This window comes from Strix aluco, chromosome 1, assembly GCF_031877795.1.
Source record: "Strix aluco isolate bStrAlu1 chromosome 1, bStrAlu1.hap1, whole genome shotgun sequence".
NCBI lineage: Eukaryota > Metazoa > Chordata > Aves > Strigiformes > Strigidae > Strix > Strix aluco.
In genome coordinates, this window is record NC_133931.1 from 164528367 (window position 1) to 164545516 (window position 17150).

The 17150-nt window shown below is 42.8% G+C and overlaps 1 protein-coding gene across 1 annotated transcript in view; it reads left to right on the forward strand.

Moving 5' to 3' along the window:
- ITPRID1 (ITPR interacting domain containing 1) overlaps positions 1–10367 on the forward strand; it is a 34296-nt gene extending 23929 nt beyond the window's left edge. The window contains 6 exon segments of the mRNA XM_074850052.1: positions 2723–2808; positions 3183–4682; positions 8234–8361; positions 9192–9303; positions 9977–10336; positions 10338–10367. Of these exon segments, the coding sequence (XP_074706153.1) occupies positions 2723–2808; positions 3183–4682; positions 8234–8361; positions 9192–9303; positions 9977–10336; positions 10338–10367 (2216 nt within the window).
- Positions 10368–17150: the final 6783 nt, after the last annotated feature.

The following is a 17150-nucleotide window of genomic DNA, read 5'->3' on the forward strand; positions in this document are numbered from 1 at the left end:
GTGTTAGAGTCAGAGAAACAACTCATCTTTTAAAACTCCCATATCTTCACCTGCCTACCTTCAACAGGGCTTGGCATACTGGGTAAAATCTTGCAAGTCAATGTGGGATGTAATGATTAAATTCGGCATCGGAATGTAGTTGGAAAAGAACTGCAGCTCAGACCCTCGGAGACATCACTTTGCACTGATTATAGAGGGAAATTAAGCCTTTAGGAGAGTTAGTTCATTACACAACTAATATGTAGGTAGGTGCAAATTAGATGCCTAACTCAGATGAAGGTGGTTACCTAGTCTGAGGACAAGAAATCACAGTAATAAGCACAGGTGAACTGTGCTTAACATGGTTCTCCTTCTACTTTACTTCTCTTTTATAAGTTTCTATTTTGCTAACATAAAAATTGTAGAAACTGGATTTATGCTCAGAATATTCATTAGGTCCTATGATATTACCATTTTAAAATACATACACAGAGAGCCTTTCAGAGTGTTTTGAGCCTTGATTTATCTGCATACCTTGCACGTTTAATCAATGAGAGCCATGATAGCAGAGCACACACCACACCTCCTTCCAGCACAAGTCCGGGGAGACACATGGAGGTCTTGCTGTAGCCTAACTGTAGAGATACTAACTTGGTCTGCAGACACTTCATCCAATCTTTAATGTCTCACTTTGTGCCTAAAGATAAGCCCAGAGTCCAGTGTCACATGTTTTGAGTATTTCTCTAGCTAGTGCATGGATGTAAATGTGGGTGGAAAGGCTGCGTGGTTGCAATAGAAAAACTCAGTTGACTGTTGTTGAAACAGATGCATCACATTTATCTTAATAAATGGGTCAAACCTGGCTACAGCCACCTGGTTTTGACCAGGTCGGAAGATGAATTCTAACCACACTTACTCTTCCATTAAAAGTTACAGATTTTTTTCCCTACATGTAATTTCTAGTAGCATGCCAGCTACTTCGGTATCCTGCATGTCTCAGGAGAAAAACAGGCACCTTAAAACACTAGGTAAGCAGATAATGTGGTCTTCTAACTCTTCAAACTTTAAAGCCTGAAGGTCAGTTGTTATGACTGTAGGATACAATTGCGTATTGGAAACTCAAATTGATTGGAACTACAGCAGCTGAAACATTTGATGTTTTCAAAATTTTTCCAAAGCTTTTCTTTCTTCATTTTTATGTATGGAAAACTATAGGCCAGACTGACACTGTGGAAGCAACAGCTGGCAAAGATGCAAAGGGTAATTGAAACAGCTTTTAAAAAAGTTTAGAGAATCTGTAGAGCAGTCTCCCTGGGGGAGAAGCTGAACCATGATGTCGTTTGTGGGAAACTGTAAGCATGAGTCTTGAGACCACCCACAAAACAGGCAATTTTCAGCAACATCACTGCATATCTTGTAATGTGTGAGATGGGAACCACATATTTCTCATCCGAAATAGGAAAGTGACTGACTGACTGCTGTGCTGCTGATGATACCAGGACTGACAATGCAAGTAATTAATTTTAAAACCATAAAATGATATCTGGTTTTGATTTTACCGTTGCTGCCTACTAGATTGTGTGATTTTCATTAATTGATGCCCAAGGTACATTTAATAAAGCCCATAGTCTGTTAATGTGTGAAAACATAATTTGTAGACTCTTTTTTTGCATTTTCTGATTCACACAAATGAGAATTAATAACTCAGGTCTCAGAACTGCTAGGTGAATTGTCATATTTTTGTGGATACAACCAGAAGACAAAAAGCCCTAGGATCCAGTAGAGGATCCAGTATGCAAGGAACAAGAGAGGAAGTGATCCCTTCCCTTCCCCAGCAGACTCCCTCAGCCTGCTCCCTCAACTCTACCTCTGGTTTTGTGCCAGCTATCTGAGAATAAGGGCATTATCTGAGGATGAAGGTTATCTGAAAGTGCAAGTTATCCAAGGGCTGAGAGGTACTGGGATGTACAGGATAACTGAGGATTTACTTTCAAGCACTTGTACTTTTAAAGATGGTTGGCTTTTATTCATTAAATCCGGTAGTTACTGGTGTATAATTTATTTAATTGCAAAAGTTGGAGTAATAATTGGCTTAGCCAGATGATGTGGCTGCTAGATTAGAAACCTTCTCAGGATTAAATCTAGAATATCTTCCTCTTGCCTTTATGTCTTGCCATGCAACCCTACATCATCTCTGCTGGTTACTCTGATTTCTTGTCCTCAGACCAAAAAACAACAGACATGATACAGAGTGCCTCAAAGTAGAGACAGACTGGTCTAGGGAGAGGCTAGGGCAGCTCCCTTTTCCTGCAGGAGTCACCTGGTTGAAGCCATTGAAACCACGTAGTTATGAATGAGACTTGGACTGAGCCAGTTCTGACAATCAAAAGTCAACACTTTTAGCACAGGAAAACTGTGCTGCTTTTAGCCAACAGAAAACTGGTTGGCTGTTTTATAGGTTATTTACACTGTGTATATTATGTGAATATATAAAAACCTGAAATCTGCAGTTAATGATTACACTGGTGAGTAAGTCAAAGCTTAGTAAGATCAGCAATAGCTATCCTGAGTATCTTTTGTTATTTTTTTCTGGTTGTAGCAATATTGCAGATTTCTGTCCAGGATCAAGAATATTTCCAGAAATGCACATTTAAATTGCCCCTGCTTATTTCTATACCCATTTTGGCCTGGTACCGCTTTCTGTCTTTCTTTCTAATTTTTCTTATCCTTTTGTTTTCCCTAGCAGAGGTGGTGATGACAAGAACAAGCAGCTGCCAGTCAGACAGCAGTGGGTTCATGGAGGAGCTGCCAGAACCTGTAGTTTTGCAAGTAAGAAATGAGCAATAGTTATTGGTAGGTCTGTGAAAACTCTGTAACCCTGGCAAAAGTAGCATAAAAAAACCCACGGAGTTGTGAAAGCTGCATGAAAACAGATTAATCCTCCTAGAAAACTTCAGAAGGTGAGAAGCTTTCTCAGAACTTTGTGCAACTCTTCCACCACACTAATGCAAGGTTTGTGCAAGATTACGGGCATTAGAGAAGAAATATTACAAGAATCTTTGATTCTTTGGTTCACTGGGTATTTAAAGATGTATTTAAAGACCTGCTGGGGGTGCCCAGGGCAAAACAGTGGTGGGTGAAACAGTGTGATAGAACAAATGTAGTATTTCAATTATTCTTATCTTTTTTCTTACCCACTTCAGCATGCACCTTTGTCAGGAAGGATTAATTTTATTTCTGATATCCACAATCAAGAAACAGGTCTGTCACATAGCACAGTTCTTCCTGTGTTAAATCAAGATTTACAAGAAAAGCCGGATGATTTTGTTGCTAAGGTCTTCATCACAGCTTGCGACAGCATTTTAACAATACCTACATCAACAAAAGCATGCAGTGACCGGGGAGAAGAGACTCTGCTGCTGACTGCAGAAAATGGCAAGAATCAGGCATGTAATGCTGAGCCACACAGTTTTGTCCAAGAAATGTTATGTGACACGGACAAGAAAGAGGATAAAACTAAAAGCAAGCAACTGGAAAAAGAGAGGTGCATAAAAGAGCATAGTCCTTGTTTTCAGGGTGATATTCAGGATGAAGGGGATCCTAGCTCCTCCAAATTTGATTGTCATTTATATTTTAGTAGCGGACACAAAGAGGTGAATGCAACCTTCACTGAACTGAGTGATATAAACTCTGCAGTCATCAGCAAGAGCAAGATCAGAGTTGAAGATGAGAAGTGCTGCACTGAAAAGGACATTGGAGTTGCATGTCATGAAAATGCCCATGGAGGTCATACAGGATGTGTTAAAGGACCATGGTGGGGTGTGGGAGTGGTCAGTGAAGATGGTACCCCCCTTGCAGTGAATGAGGTGACAAATGGGCAGAAGTTCTGCAAAATGGATGGTGATTCAAAAAATACAAAATGCTCCCCCAAAATGGGGCTCCCAGAAACTCTGCAGTGGGGCTCAGCAGCACAAATTGGGAGCAGGACATCTTCAAGCTGTTCTCTGCAAGTATCTCGTCAGCACCCCTCTGGCCTAGCAGGAGGGCCTGGATTATGTTCATCTTCAGATCAAGAGACTGGTAGCATAGGGGAGATATTAGGAGCTAACAAATCAGAACAGGGAGACACTGTCCAAAATGGTGAAATGGGTTTTGCTCCTCTGAAATCTGTTACCGTTCAGATGTCTTCAGGGCTGGAGTTTACTTCAAGAACGAAGGGCACAGGGCAGAATGCTCCTCTCAGTGAGAGCCTTGCTAGGAAAGATCCTGTAGACTTCTCTGACATTTTAGTGCACTGTTCTGAGGGTGGTCCTCTTATACAGTCAGACCCAGGGGCTTTGAAGGATGGAGTGAAGCAGACTGCTGAAGCCTCCAGCCAAACTGACATCCCCACCAGGAAACCCAGGTGGCCACCACTGCTTTCTCCGCCCCGTACTCACCTGACAAAATCAGCCTCTCTTGACAGCATGCTTTGTGGCAAACACAGGTCAGGCTGCTGGGGTGAAGGCCCTGGTGCCAAGGGTGCGCCGGGCAGTCACTGCTGTCACTGCTGCTGCTGCCACGGCTGCTGCCCGTGGACCTTCCCCGTGGCTGCCTCTCTCCAACGCCCTGCAGGCTGCTGCTCAAACCGTGCCACCGCTGAGCTGCAGCTCTTGAAAACCCTGATGCTCCTACAGGACACTGCAAGGCGTAATCTTGCTCCGGTGAGTGTATTTCTTCATAGACGTGGACAGCTGACACATTTACGAGTTAAATGTACAAGCTGCCTTTTCCTTTCCTCTCCTGCCATGCTTGCTTCTTCAGTGAGACATATCTTGGGAATGCAACTGAGAAAATGGATGAGGAAAGGAACATTCCCTCTGGACAAAAATGGCAAATGTATCTGTGTACCTATAGTTTTGTTGGGCTGCTTTTTTTAGTAACTTATGTACATCAGTTCGATCTTAAAATGGTTACTGCAAACTGGGTGATGAAGTTTACAGGTCAAATGAAAAGCTGAGAGATGAGAATGAGTTTCAGTGAGTTCCTGTGAATCAGCTGAGTTACAGTAACTTACTGGACAGCAGAAAATGCAGGGTTCCATGATTCAGTCTAATCCCCTTAGTACCAGAGAACTCATTTAGGTTGTATCACTTAGTGTTTATTAAAGACTAAGTGTGAACACCCAGACACATACCATAAGCCAAACTACTCTAAATCAAAGTGAATTGCGACTTCTCAGAGCCTCAAGCCATTTTACTGAGGTAGAATAAGAAGCTTGCACTAAATCTAAAGTCCCACTAAGATGAATATTTGCAATAAAAATACCGACATTAAAAGGTTACCAGATTTTTATTTCTTTGTTCAGAATTGCTGAGAGGTCCCAAAAGTTGTGAAAGACTCAGGGTGTGTTGGGGAAGAAAGCAAGGAAGCTTTGGCATACTGAGAAAAATGTGGAAGGAGCAGCATACTTCCTGCTAGTTTGCAAGCGTTTCTGGTTTTTCTCTTCTATTTGCTCTTCGTAAGGAAATGAAACTTGAACTATTGTACAAATTGGGGGAGGAAGTTATTAGATAAAAGTTCCAGAAAGTGAAACTGGTGAATTTTATCCTGCTCCATCACTGAATATATAAGTCTGCAATGTCTTTGAACAGTATATTGGAAAATATGCCTTTTGTTGGCTATCTTGCTGTTGCCACAAGATGGCAGTGAGTCAGTACCTTATGCTGGACTGGGAAGCCTTTTCTCATTGATTCACTACTATTTTACCACTCTTCTAACGGGGGCTAGTGGTGATTTGTCTTCTCTAGTCTGTGGACAAGGAATGCGGCAGGAACAGCCTTTGCACTGTACTGTTATCCAAGATCTGGTTTTAGGGATATGGCTCCACATTCAAGTCATTGTGCAGTAAGTGAGTGAATTTAGTGAGTTATTAGTCACTCTGCAGAGATTACACCCATGCCTACTTTGTACTTTGTGTTACAGGTGAGGTAGTTTCCACATCTTCTACTGAGAGAAGCTCGCTCAGGTCACATCCCATTTATCAAGGGCGTGCAGGGGGAATGCAATCACCATGGAGCAACTGTTAGTAAATCTGCCCCGTTCACACGCACCTTACCTTAAACAAGGTCTTGCATGAGAGTAGTCCTGGAACAGTTAGTCCCCTCTCCACCCCTGCTGAGTGTGAACTCTGAATTAATCTATGTGAACCTGTGCTCTGAGACATGCCAGTGCCAGGGGAGCTGCCTGTACCTCATCTATAAGGACTGTCACGACGTTTTACCAAACCTATCCACATTGTGTCTTTTCAGTCTTTTGCATGGTGCTTTCCAGATTTCTGTTAGCCTTGACAAACCACCTAGAAATTTGTCTGTGGCCCATCGACTTCTTCCTAGTGACCTGAAGGACAGGAGCTCTTCAAGATCATTCAAGTACACTTTTTTTGATGGCTATAAATCCTCACTCTGCTCCGATTTGGCAGTGGGTAGAAGAAATCATGATTACTATGTGGTCACTTCTCACTTGCACCCCACACACTCCCATCTAGGAACAAGAAAACTGCCTGAGAATCAAGATTAAAGTTTGGGGTGGGGGGCAAATGGGAAATCAGGCAACACTCAATCTGAAGGTGCTCATAACACATCTGACTGCCTCAGTGGTGTGTGATTGCTGCCCTGACCCACAGCATTAAAAGCACCAGTTGTGCTCCACAGGAAGCAGACAGCTAGGAGAGCTCACCTCCGCTGCGGTCACAGGACTGGCCTTATCAAACTACTATTAGACTCTAATTAGCCCTTTCTGATGCAGTTCCATGGCTGTTGGGGCTAGATTTTTTTGATTTACTGCTATGGGATGGTTTATCCCTGGGTTAATGCAGTTGCATTGAAATGAAGATTGAGAATGAGGTTTCTCAAATGCATGGGGAGCATCTTTTGCCCTCTAGTTGAAGTGGATCCTCTAGCAGGGAGGTCTTCATCATGTTTCAGGCCTTGATGGGACTGAGGAACACATTCAAGCACACAAACACGAAGAGATCATCAAAGGACATGATTGCAGAAACCCAAAGAGTCTGGGCATTTCTATGCTTTGCAAACACACCTCTTGTTCTCTATCAGTTACAGTGGTTAGCAATGGAGTGCAGGTTTGTACACTGTCTTCCTATGGCTTACAAGAAACCAAAATTTGCTAAGATGGGAACGTGCCAAACACCTTCTTGCACTTGGAGCAGTTTCAGCATAATAGGGGGGCATGCTTTCAGAAGGCAGATGGTATTGTCTCCAAAATTATTTGGATGATGCTGTCTCCATTACTGCCCTGGACAAGATGTGAAAAGTCAAGGAAAAGTCTTTAATGTGTCTAGAAACTCAGACATTGATGGACTCCAGTTACAGGATTTATTTAGATGTCACTAGAGGGCTGCCATTGTGTTAGTCCCGTGCTACAAAGTAGTAACTTGTAAATCTGCCTATACTTTTTCATGTGCCATTCCTGCTCATTCATCTCCCCTGCCTTGAGACATTCCTGTAGAAATCAGGGCAGATGTAGATGATCAATCATACTAGATACTTTCTCTCAATGAAGAGTAATTGTTACATTTATAGCATAGATCCTCTGACCTATTATGGATGTCTACTTTTAGATTGGAACAATTGCTCTGATGCAGTACTTGCACGTACATCTGTGGCAGTAAATGTCTGCACTTAGTTAGATAAATCCAATTCTAGGTTTCTAACTGGTAATAGATAAGAAATTACCAGTGTAATGCTTAGCAGCACCCATCATGAAAAACGCTTTTCCTTCTCATAGTTCTTATTTATCTTCCCTCTCTCCCCCTCTCCCTTCTTCTCTTTTTAAAAACAGTTTCTAACATCCAGTGGCCAATAATTTAACCTATCATTAATCCATAGCAACTCATCCTGCTCAAATATAATGTCTGACAACAGTGCAGTAACATCAGAATTTGGCACATTGCGTCAGATCTTTGATCAAAGTCCTTTTCCCTTTCAATGGCAAAAATGAAATCCTCATTGGGTCAAGTAGTGCCAGGGCTTAATCCTACATGTTTTAGGAGAAAAGGTGGTGACTGGGATGTGAGTGATGCACCCAGAGCAAACTCACTTGAAGTGCCATCTGGACTTTCACTGCTCACAGAATCCCTGTTGTGCAGGTTAGAGGAGGACTTGTACCATTCAGGCTGTCAGCTTCAAATGCACTCGACATGGAAGTGCTCAAAGAAAAGTAGTAAAGTGAGGTGTCTTCTTGCTTTTCTGTGTAGTGTACCCTCCATGAAATAGAAGCGATGAAGAGCTCCTGCCAGCGCTTCCAGGAGAAGCTGGATGAGATTGAACAGCACCTGACCGAACAGCAGGCCCTGTTTTCTGACCCTATGCAGGATGAAGGAAGGTAATGGCAGCCCAACAAACCTACCTAAATCCAAAACTATCCTCGGCAAGAGCCTGTGGACATATGCAATGTGTCTGGTCACTCGTGTTGCTACAGCACTTCTGGTCAGTGAAGTGCAGCTGTGGGCATCCCGCAAGTGGAAGAGAAATGTATTGTGATGTGTTTTTTGCTGAGAGGAAAGTCTAGCTTCTCTGCACACTGTTTAAGGTTCTTAAACGTGACCATTTTTAATTGCTCCACAGATACAGACTAGATTTTTAGCATGGAAATACTATGATTTAATAGCAATAGGAACACAGGAACAGATCTCAGTCAGCTGGAGCTCAGTGTTCCAGGTCACTGCTGGGTTCAGGGAAGGAGGTGGGAGTGATCTCTGACAAACCAGTCCCTTTAGGCCACGTACTTAGTGGTCATGATCAATGCAGGAGCAACACAGGAAAATTTGAACTAGCTCTTCATGGATTCAGCCCAAGTTCACAGTGATTACCAAGAAGCCTCAGGTTCACAAAAAGTTACTAGGGGCTTCAAGTCTTGAGCTGCCCGAAAGTAGGGCCTTTATGCAGTCTTTGTGCTGGAGATAAATCACAAGTTATAAACCTGCCCAGATTCAAGCTGGCTCTGCAACTACAACATGTTTAATCTTGGAACTGGGATAATCAAAGAAATGAGTCAAGCAGACAAGGGCTGTTATTTATTATTTTGTAAGGTGTCCTGTGACCATGGGTAAGAACAGGACTGCAACAGAGAAAGATACAGGTGCTATGCTGGGGTTGAGGAATAGGAGGGTGTTCACCGCTCACTTGAGTGTGTTTTTGCTGATGTCCCTACAGGGAGGAAGGCAGACACCTTCAACTCTTACGACGAGCCGTTCGTCAGGAGGTCGCAGAGCTGGAATTTCAGCTGAACGATCAATCTTGCCAGATCAGGGAGAGCATCCTTATGGTACATTGCACAAGCCACTGTTCTGGGTAATGTGGGAGACTTTAAAGTATGTCCTGCTATTCAGTGTTCAAAGTGCTAACTCTGAGGTACATCTGAACAATCCTTTCAGTGCCAAGAAGAGGAGGATTTCCAATAACAGACTTACAGTTTGCATCTTTGACCCTCTTTCTCCTTGGCTATGCTGCTTGAGCTCAAACTACCCAGGAAAAGTGACAATATTTATAAAACTGTCTGTATCCTACTCTGGTCTTGGTTTCCAGAATAAAGTGACAGGCAGTCAACCTACATAATTATTGAAAATGGTTACTGGTCTAGTCTTTTTCTGGACCAGGTCTCTGTTTGCTAAGGAAAGGTAAAGAAATGATGGTCAGGGGACTTGTCTTTGATTCTTCCCTGACAAGCTTGGGTTAGAGGGTCAAGATCGCAATGGCCCCAGATTGAAGTCCATTTGCAGATTTTCCATTAGGCAATTAGATCTATCTGTTGGAATAAAATGTCTCTTAGGCTTTTCTCCTCCTTTTTACGGCAACCCCTCATTTGCCAGACATCGCATGTCTTCTTCGGACCAAGCAGAAGAAGCAGGCATGCTTCATATACTCTTGTGTATCCTGCTTGATTCCTTTTATTATATTTTTATTACTGCAATATGGTTTTTGTTCTATTTTCTCTGCAGCAGCTGGACCAATTACTAGCAGAACAATCCCATCTGTCTTCCGAGCTTGGACTCTCTGATTGGAAGGGCGAAAGAAAAGCCCAGAGTAAACAAGCGTTTCCAGATGCTGCTGACACTATGCATCCGCAAAGTGGGTGCTCAAATGTGGTGCTGCAAAGAGCTCCTAGCAAAAACACAACAGCAACAGGCTCACTCTCTGCCCCACAGCCGGGGGCACCCTCAGTGCAGTTTCCTACTGGGACAACACCTGAGTCAAATTCAGCTGAGTCTGCCCCACAGGAGCTCTCCACCAGTAAAAAGGAAATAAAAGGACCTCCCCAAGCAAAACTGGACTTTAAGACATTTATACACAATGTAAGGAGATGTTTCAGCCTCACCCTCAAGGTTTTAAGTGGAAGGGATCACTGACCTGCAATGCAGTTTTACTATTCTGTGTCTCATTGCCACAACCTAGATCAGGACCCTTTCCTGTTAAGCTGTGCTTTCATCCGTAGGGATGGAGCCTGTGTTTCAGGGCACTTTCAGTCTGCGCAGGCAACACAGGCAGACGTGGGACTGGACCCACCTTGATATTCCTCAGTAAGCTGTGGCAATGATCTAGATGCTCCAGAGAGAACAGGAAAATATGTGGATGGTATCTGTCTTGCTTGAACTTTGAATGCAACTGTTTGACTAATTAGTATATTCAACCCTCTCCCACCGTGTGAAATTAGTAATTTATGGCTTCAATTTGCAGAGACAATTATCCACTTTTACAAGGGCAGTAAAGGCAGTGAACTGGAAGGTTTGTTGTTTTTCTGAAGAAATTCAAAGTCAGCATTTCTGACTGATCTGATCTCACAATGTAACCGTAAAAGATTGTTTGTCTGCCTTTTTTAATATAAAATAGTCTAGGAAATCTCTTAGCTGCCTTATCATTTAATGGTCTCTTCTACCTAAGCATGTGTCCCAATTTTTAAAGGATTGACGATTCTTTTAAATGAAAATTAGGGTTAAATTCTGCATAAACTTCATGTAAATACCATGGGAGGGAAAGCTCTCTATCGTAGTCTTACACTACTTTCTTGATTTACATTGATATTACCACTGACATTACCAAGGAGAATCAGGTTCCTTAGCACACAATTCGAAGAATGAGAACCATAGACAGTGAAGAACAAGGAATTTAAATATTTGAGATTGTGTTTTGTCATCTTTTGCACCCATTTCCTCTTGAGACTAGTCTTGGTCATTTCCTCAACATACAAATAAAATAACACTTTTTTCTTTTTTTTTTCCAGTTGAAGAAATCTTTCCAAAATTCTTTAAGTAATGATTCAGCAGAAGGAAAAGACTGATGGAGGACAGACTTGCGGATTTTTTTTTTTTTTAAATAATTGTGGCCTTTTTCCTGAAATGCACGGTATATCACAGAAACAAATGAACAAAACACTGCATTACAGAAAGTTCTGATCACAGCAGTTTCATTTGCAGTGAGATGACTGGCCAGAAAAGCAGGCATTTTTAAAGGATGTTTTGAAGAGAGGTGCTGTGTATTTTGCTATTCTGTGATTGCAAAACTTGCTACGCTCCTATTGGCAATCGTATGGGATGGGGGGGGGTTCTTTACAAGGTCCTTTAAAAGGCAGAGGAGAGGGTTTATTTTTGAGAAGAAACTTAAGAACTTGCAGATGGTCCAGGAGATACCACTAGAAGGTATTCTCCTTATAGCCAGTTATTTTAACACAGTCCTTCAACCAATATTAATTCTCAAGCCCAAACTACCTTGTATAGTCCTAGCCATATTCTAGCTTTTAACTGGCTACTAACTTGCCCCTGACTAATTTTGTGAGGCTGGTATCTACTGTCAGATTCAAATCTGAAGCTCACTGACAGTGCATAAAATGTTAAACACCCACTCTGTCAAACAATTACTGTGGATAGTGTCCTGGCTGTCCTCTTTCTTTTCATATTTGCTTCATATAAATCCAATTAAAACCAAAATGAGATGAGAAACATAGGATTTCTACATTATAAGCCTTGAATCAGATTCCTGGTTCAGTTTTCTGGGCAATGCACAGAGCCTGGATTCATGCAGAAACAGCCATGAGAAAAGACCTCCCAGGTTTGGATCACAGCAAAGAAATTCAACTGGTTCTTTTTCAAAGCAGTGCAGTTTGTACTACTGCTTTCAATTTAGCACTTCCCAGACTGTGAGATGTCCTACTGGCTTGTTTGTTTAATGCTCTGGAGGGATCTTAGGTGTCATTTAGGCTTTGGTGTTGCAAATCACAGCTCTGCAAAGGTGCAAATAGAAGTAGCATTTGCACATGTTTAAGGAGAAAATGGAGTCAAACATGCTGAGCAGCCTCGAGGCTCCCTGCACCTCCACGTTTCCACAGATGTTCAGGGTAATAAAATGATTGGGGGAGAGAGGTACACAACACAGGAACTGACAAGATCCTCCACAGCCTGCTGGGCCATGAATTTTACTGGTTGAAATTTGCCCCTTTCTTGAGACCCCGCATGGGATTTGTACACTACTTCCACACTATCAAGTGTTTAAAAGTTTACATGTCAAGATTTGTGATTGTGACAGTATCTTCAGGTAGCATGCAAACAGGTCCAAAACATCCTTCACCTAAGTTTTGGTGGAACAAGCAATAATTTCACTTAGTATTTTAATCTCTCCACTGGCTTATGAACTGCACTTGCAGATGTTGTACCTCAGTTTGCGGAGGAAGGCAAATAAGAGCACGATGAAGGACATACAATGATGCGAGTGCTGAAGGTCTCCTGGAAGAAAGGATGGCTAAGAAGCTCCCTTGCCTCAGCCACACCAGAGCTGTGATTTGTCCCATGAAACAAGATGTTTTTTGCGATTGCCACTGCAGCACAATGCATAAAAGCTCTGTGGGCATGTGATGCTGCAACCAGTGTCTGCCTGTCTTATGTCCATGTGTACAGAAGATGGTATTGGCAGGTGGCAGCCGTTCTTGATTAGGAAGATCACGCAGGACCTCTGGTGCCATTTGAATTCTACCATTTGTATTCTCCACCAGGACTGAATCTGACTCCTGCTAACAAAAGTTCCTGTCTGAATGGTCTCTAGATTGGTATGTGTAGTCCAGTTCCTCATTTCAATTTAAGCCATGGACAGGATAGGCTTCCCCCATGTGCAACACTTAGACACCCACAAATACTGTTACCATGACCTTGTTTGCATTTATAGCTAGATAATATTTCAAGCCCTCAATGTTGTTTTAACAATTAAGCTGTAACCTTGTAGCAATAAAAAACATACTAAGCAACTGGAAAGGGAAAAATCTTCTGACTTATCCTAGAGCACAATGAGTGACATTTCACTTCATAACTCTTCCAAGCCTTATAATTCTGCTGTTGGAGATGGGAGAGAAAAGAAAATACGCAGTAATTTTGTGATCAGGAAAGTCTGGGGGTAGCACTGGTGAGTGTGACAGCCAGCCGTGTACCCACTTAATCTCACGGTGTTACCAACGTTTTAAATTGTATCATTTATTTCCCTTTAGGGCAGTCATAAGCAAACATGGTGGGAATCTTAATGATAACTCCACAGAATTAATGAAATAATAACATATCTGATTGAGTATCACAATTGCTTTAGCTAGCTAGAACCGTACAAATTAGCTTTCTGGTTTACAAGGCAATGGGTCATGTCTTGGGGTGGGGGGCTACATTACTTGTGAAAAGTATTAGCACTAGGCAGTTTGCAAGTTTGAAATATGAAAAAAAAAAAAAAAAATGACCCTGTGACACTGCAGGACTTCTGACCAAAAAAAAAGGAAGTATTTGGGCAAAAGGCTGCTTTCCTCTCTATTCCACCTCTCCAAAACTGAAATAGGTAGAACCATTGGATCTGTTTCACAGGACTGTTGAGGCCCACAGAGGTCCGTGCAATATAGGTCAGACCTGCTACGGAAAAGGGTAAGATGCATAGGGAGTAGGTATGTTACAGTGGCGGTTCTTCTCCTGGCTCTCTAGTGCTCTTTCGGCATCTCTTGCACGCAGAAGCCTAAAACCGAAAACCTAAAACCCTGCCACCCGAAATCCTTGTAACTCCCTGTTAAAGGCTCAGCATTTCCTTTGCCCTGATCACAGTTTCTGGAGTGCGAGGACAACATGCAGCCTCACCAAAGCAGGAGAGAGGAAAGGAGGGAGGCGGGCAGGGGGAAGTCAATTAAAAAATGGTTCCCTGACAAAGATAGAAAATTCAAAACCTAACGATTGCTTCTGCCCACCCTAGTTCAGTAGCAATTTTTGTCACTTGGATTTTACTTCTTTTGTCATTGCCTTTTGCCTTCATTGGTTTTCCCTGATGCCCCATAAATCTTTAAACCCTGAAGCTAAAAGAGGCTGCATTGTGCACCAGCTTGAATATTGATTTTGCTAGAGAGTATAAAATCTAGAGAGATAATAAGGAAATCCATCTAAGGTACCCTGCCAAGGGCTCCCATTAGTTGCTTTACCAGGCATCAATTCAATAAACCCTCGAGAGCAGCACATGAATAAACATCAGAGCCTCTCTGGCATGTTAATGCATCAGCTGCCTAATTGTCAATGCTGCCAACAGACTCCAAGAAAAGTACTATCTTGGGAGTTCAGCCCCTTCCAACTTCAAGTCCAAAGAAGATTTGACATTGGCTTAGAAGAAGGCAGGGCTCAGGAGAGGGTGTGTGACAGCCAAATAACATGGGCATGGCTGCTTTAAACGTGGTGCTGACCTGCTGGGTGCACAGCCCAGCTCTTCACCATCTGGGCATGCTGCCTCCCCATTGCACCCCAGTGCAGGGTGATAAGGTGCCCCAGGTCAGGCCCAGGGCTTTCCCTGTGCAGGATCGGAATTTGTATTTGGGAGAAAAAAAAGTCTCAAATCTCAGCCTCAAGCAATAGGAATAAACCTGCCAGATATGAACGACTTTCTTCTCTAGGGCTACCAGTGAGCCTGGGTGACAAGAACCCAGGGCCTTACTGGGCTCTACCATGTGTTTTCCCTGTGACCAGGGCCTTTTCCTTTACCCCATGGGGACCCTTATTCCTGGCACAGCTTCTTTCTGTCTTATCTAATGAGGTTTTAAATTCCTCGCAGAGAAGTTATTCTCTCCTAATGTGTTCATACGGTGCCTGGCATAATAGGGGCCTAATATCAGTTGGGACCTCTACTTGCTGCTGCGATAATAATTTTATGAGCAGCCTTTCATTAAGATCCATTGCTACTTAAGAAACAGCTGCAGTGTCACTTTATAAGACCGTTGACTGTTTTAACTCCCTCTGCTCCAGAAACAAGGTTATGATCTTCCCTGTAGAAATGGATATGGGTAAGAGAGGCTGAAGCATGAACAAAAAAGCAATTTTGCTATCAAATGGGAAAATTCAGAATCAGAGCACCTGAAACTTCCAGGAATTAAAACAATTTGAAACCACAGTGTTCTCACCTCACTGGAGAGGTGCATTTGAATTCATCCATCTTCATTTCGTTCTCTTCCATTGTCTTTCAATGGGCACATCACTCACTCAATTAGCACAGAGCACAGCTAGTATGAGGGACACAGGTGTGTCCCATTGAGGCTATTCAACCTTAATATGGGAAACATTTATTACCATGACAAATAATACAGAACACAGGCAGCCTTTTCCTGATTTTTACCCCCCTCCATTAAAATACAAAAACCTGTTAGGACATTAGAGCTTAGAATTAATGATAGTAACAGAAGTAGTGAGGAGGCAAGAAGCAGGAGAGATCAAAAGTCAGGAGTTAAGAGGGTTGCTTTTTTCTTCCCCACCTCTTAACCTAATCGAGTGTGAGGGCTCCCTGGGGCCTCCTCACCTGAAGTTGTTGACACATGTATCCTCCGCATGTCACTGGCCTTATGACCCTCAAAAGGCTTCTGCAAATACACAGACAGGTAAAATATTTCTGCTCTTATGTGCTCTCTGCTTAGCCAGCTGCCTCCAGGAATGGCTGCAGTAAGTATTTATTAGAGGGACTTTAGGTAAAGCAAGCATCTGCCAAGGGTTACAGACTGCCAGGTGTCCCAAAAAGGAGCAGGATGAAGGTTCTGGGTGGTGAAGAAAACTGGTACTCACCTTAACATTCCCATACTCCATCCCATTTCAATTTCACTGTAGTAATTTTTGGAAAATTGCTTTAGGTCAGCTCCCAGTCTGTAAGGTGCACCTTTCACAAGTAGAGCTTCCTTTCCAACAGTCAACTCAAGCTATTGTAGTCCTACTGTGAAATAAAGTGTGTGTAGGGGGAGAAAAGTCTGTAGTTAAGTTTTATCTTGCTGGTAAACTAGCTTTTTAAAGGTTGCCTGGACTTTCCAGAGGTTTTTCTAAGCTACTGACAGAGAGAGAAATTATGGGGAGTAGAAATAGTTATAGTCACTTAGGAAAAAAAAAAAAAAAACAACAAACCTAATTACTTGAAGACTAGGGTCTACTGTATCAGTAACATTTCTGTGATGTCCTGCATAAGGACTCCACTGCCCTTAATTTTTGATCTACAAGGAATAGCAATAATAAGAAAATGTTCCTCTTGTTACATCAGGAGAGCTGTTCCAGATCTAGGGTTGCTCTAATCAGAGCAGAACACGTTGGAGTCCAGACAGCCTGTGCTCCTTACACCCTTGTCCCATTTAACAAATAGAGAAGTGGAAGCAAGGGCACCTGAGTCATCCCAAACCAGGCCAGGCAAGCATGAGAGGCACTTTTCTCAGGCTTGGCTTTCCTGCTGAGCTAACCCACAGAGGAGTGGGAGAGTGTCCGTGTGTCCGTGTCCATGTCCGAGGGTGAAGGGGAGCCAAGGTTCAGGGAAATTTGGAGCAGCTGGTGCCAAAGAAATCTCATTCTGGGAGCTGATGCAATAGTCTTGTGGCATCACCAGGTTGTATCCAGCTGTTGCCTAGCAAGCCCATCCTCAGACACAGGCACTGGGAAGCAATTGCTGCCAAAGCACACAGCAGCTGGGCTGACCACCACCCAGGCGGGAGGTGAACGAAGGGGCTTGTGAGTAGCACAGGGGAAATGTTGTAGCTGTGGATGGGACAGGGGAATCTGAAAACAACCTACAGGCCTAGAAAGAAAAGGAGAAAGAACAGTAGTTAAACTGGTAAAATGAGAGACCTGAAACTAGACAAAGGAGGGATGAAGCACAAGT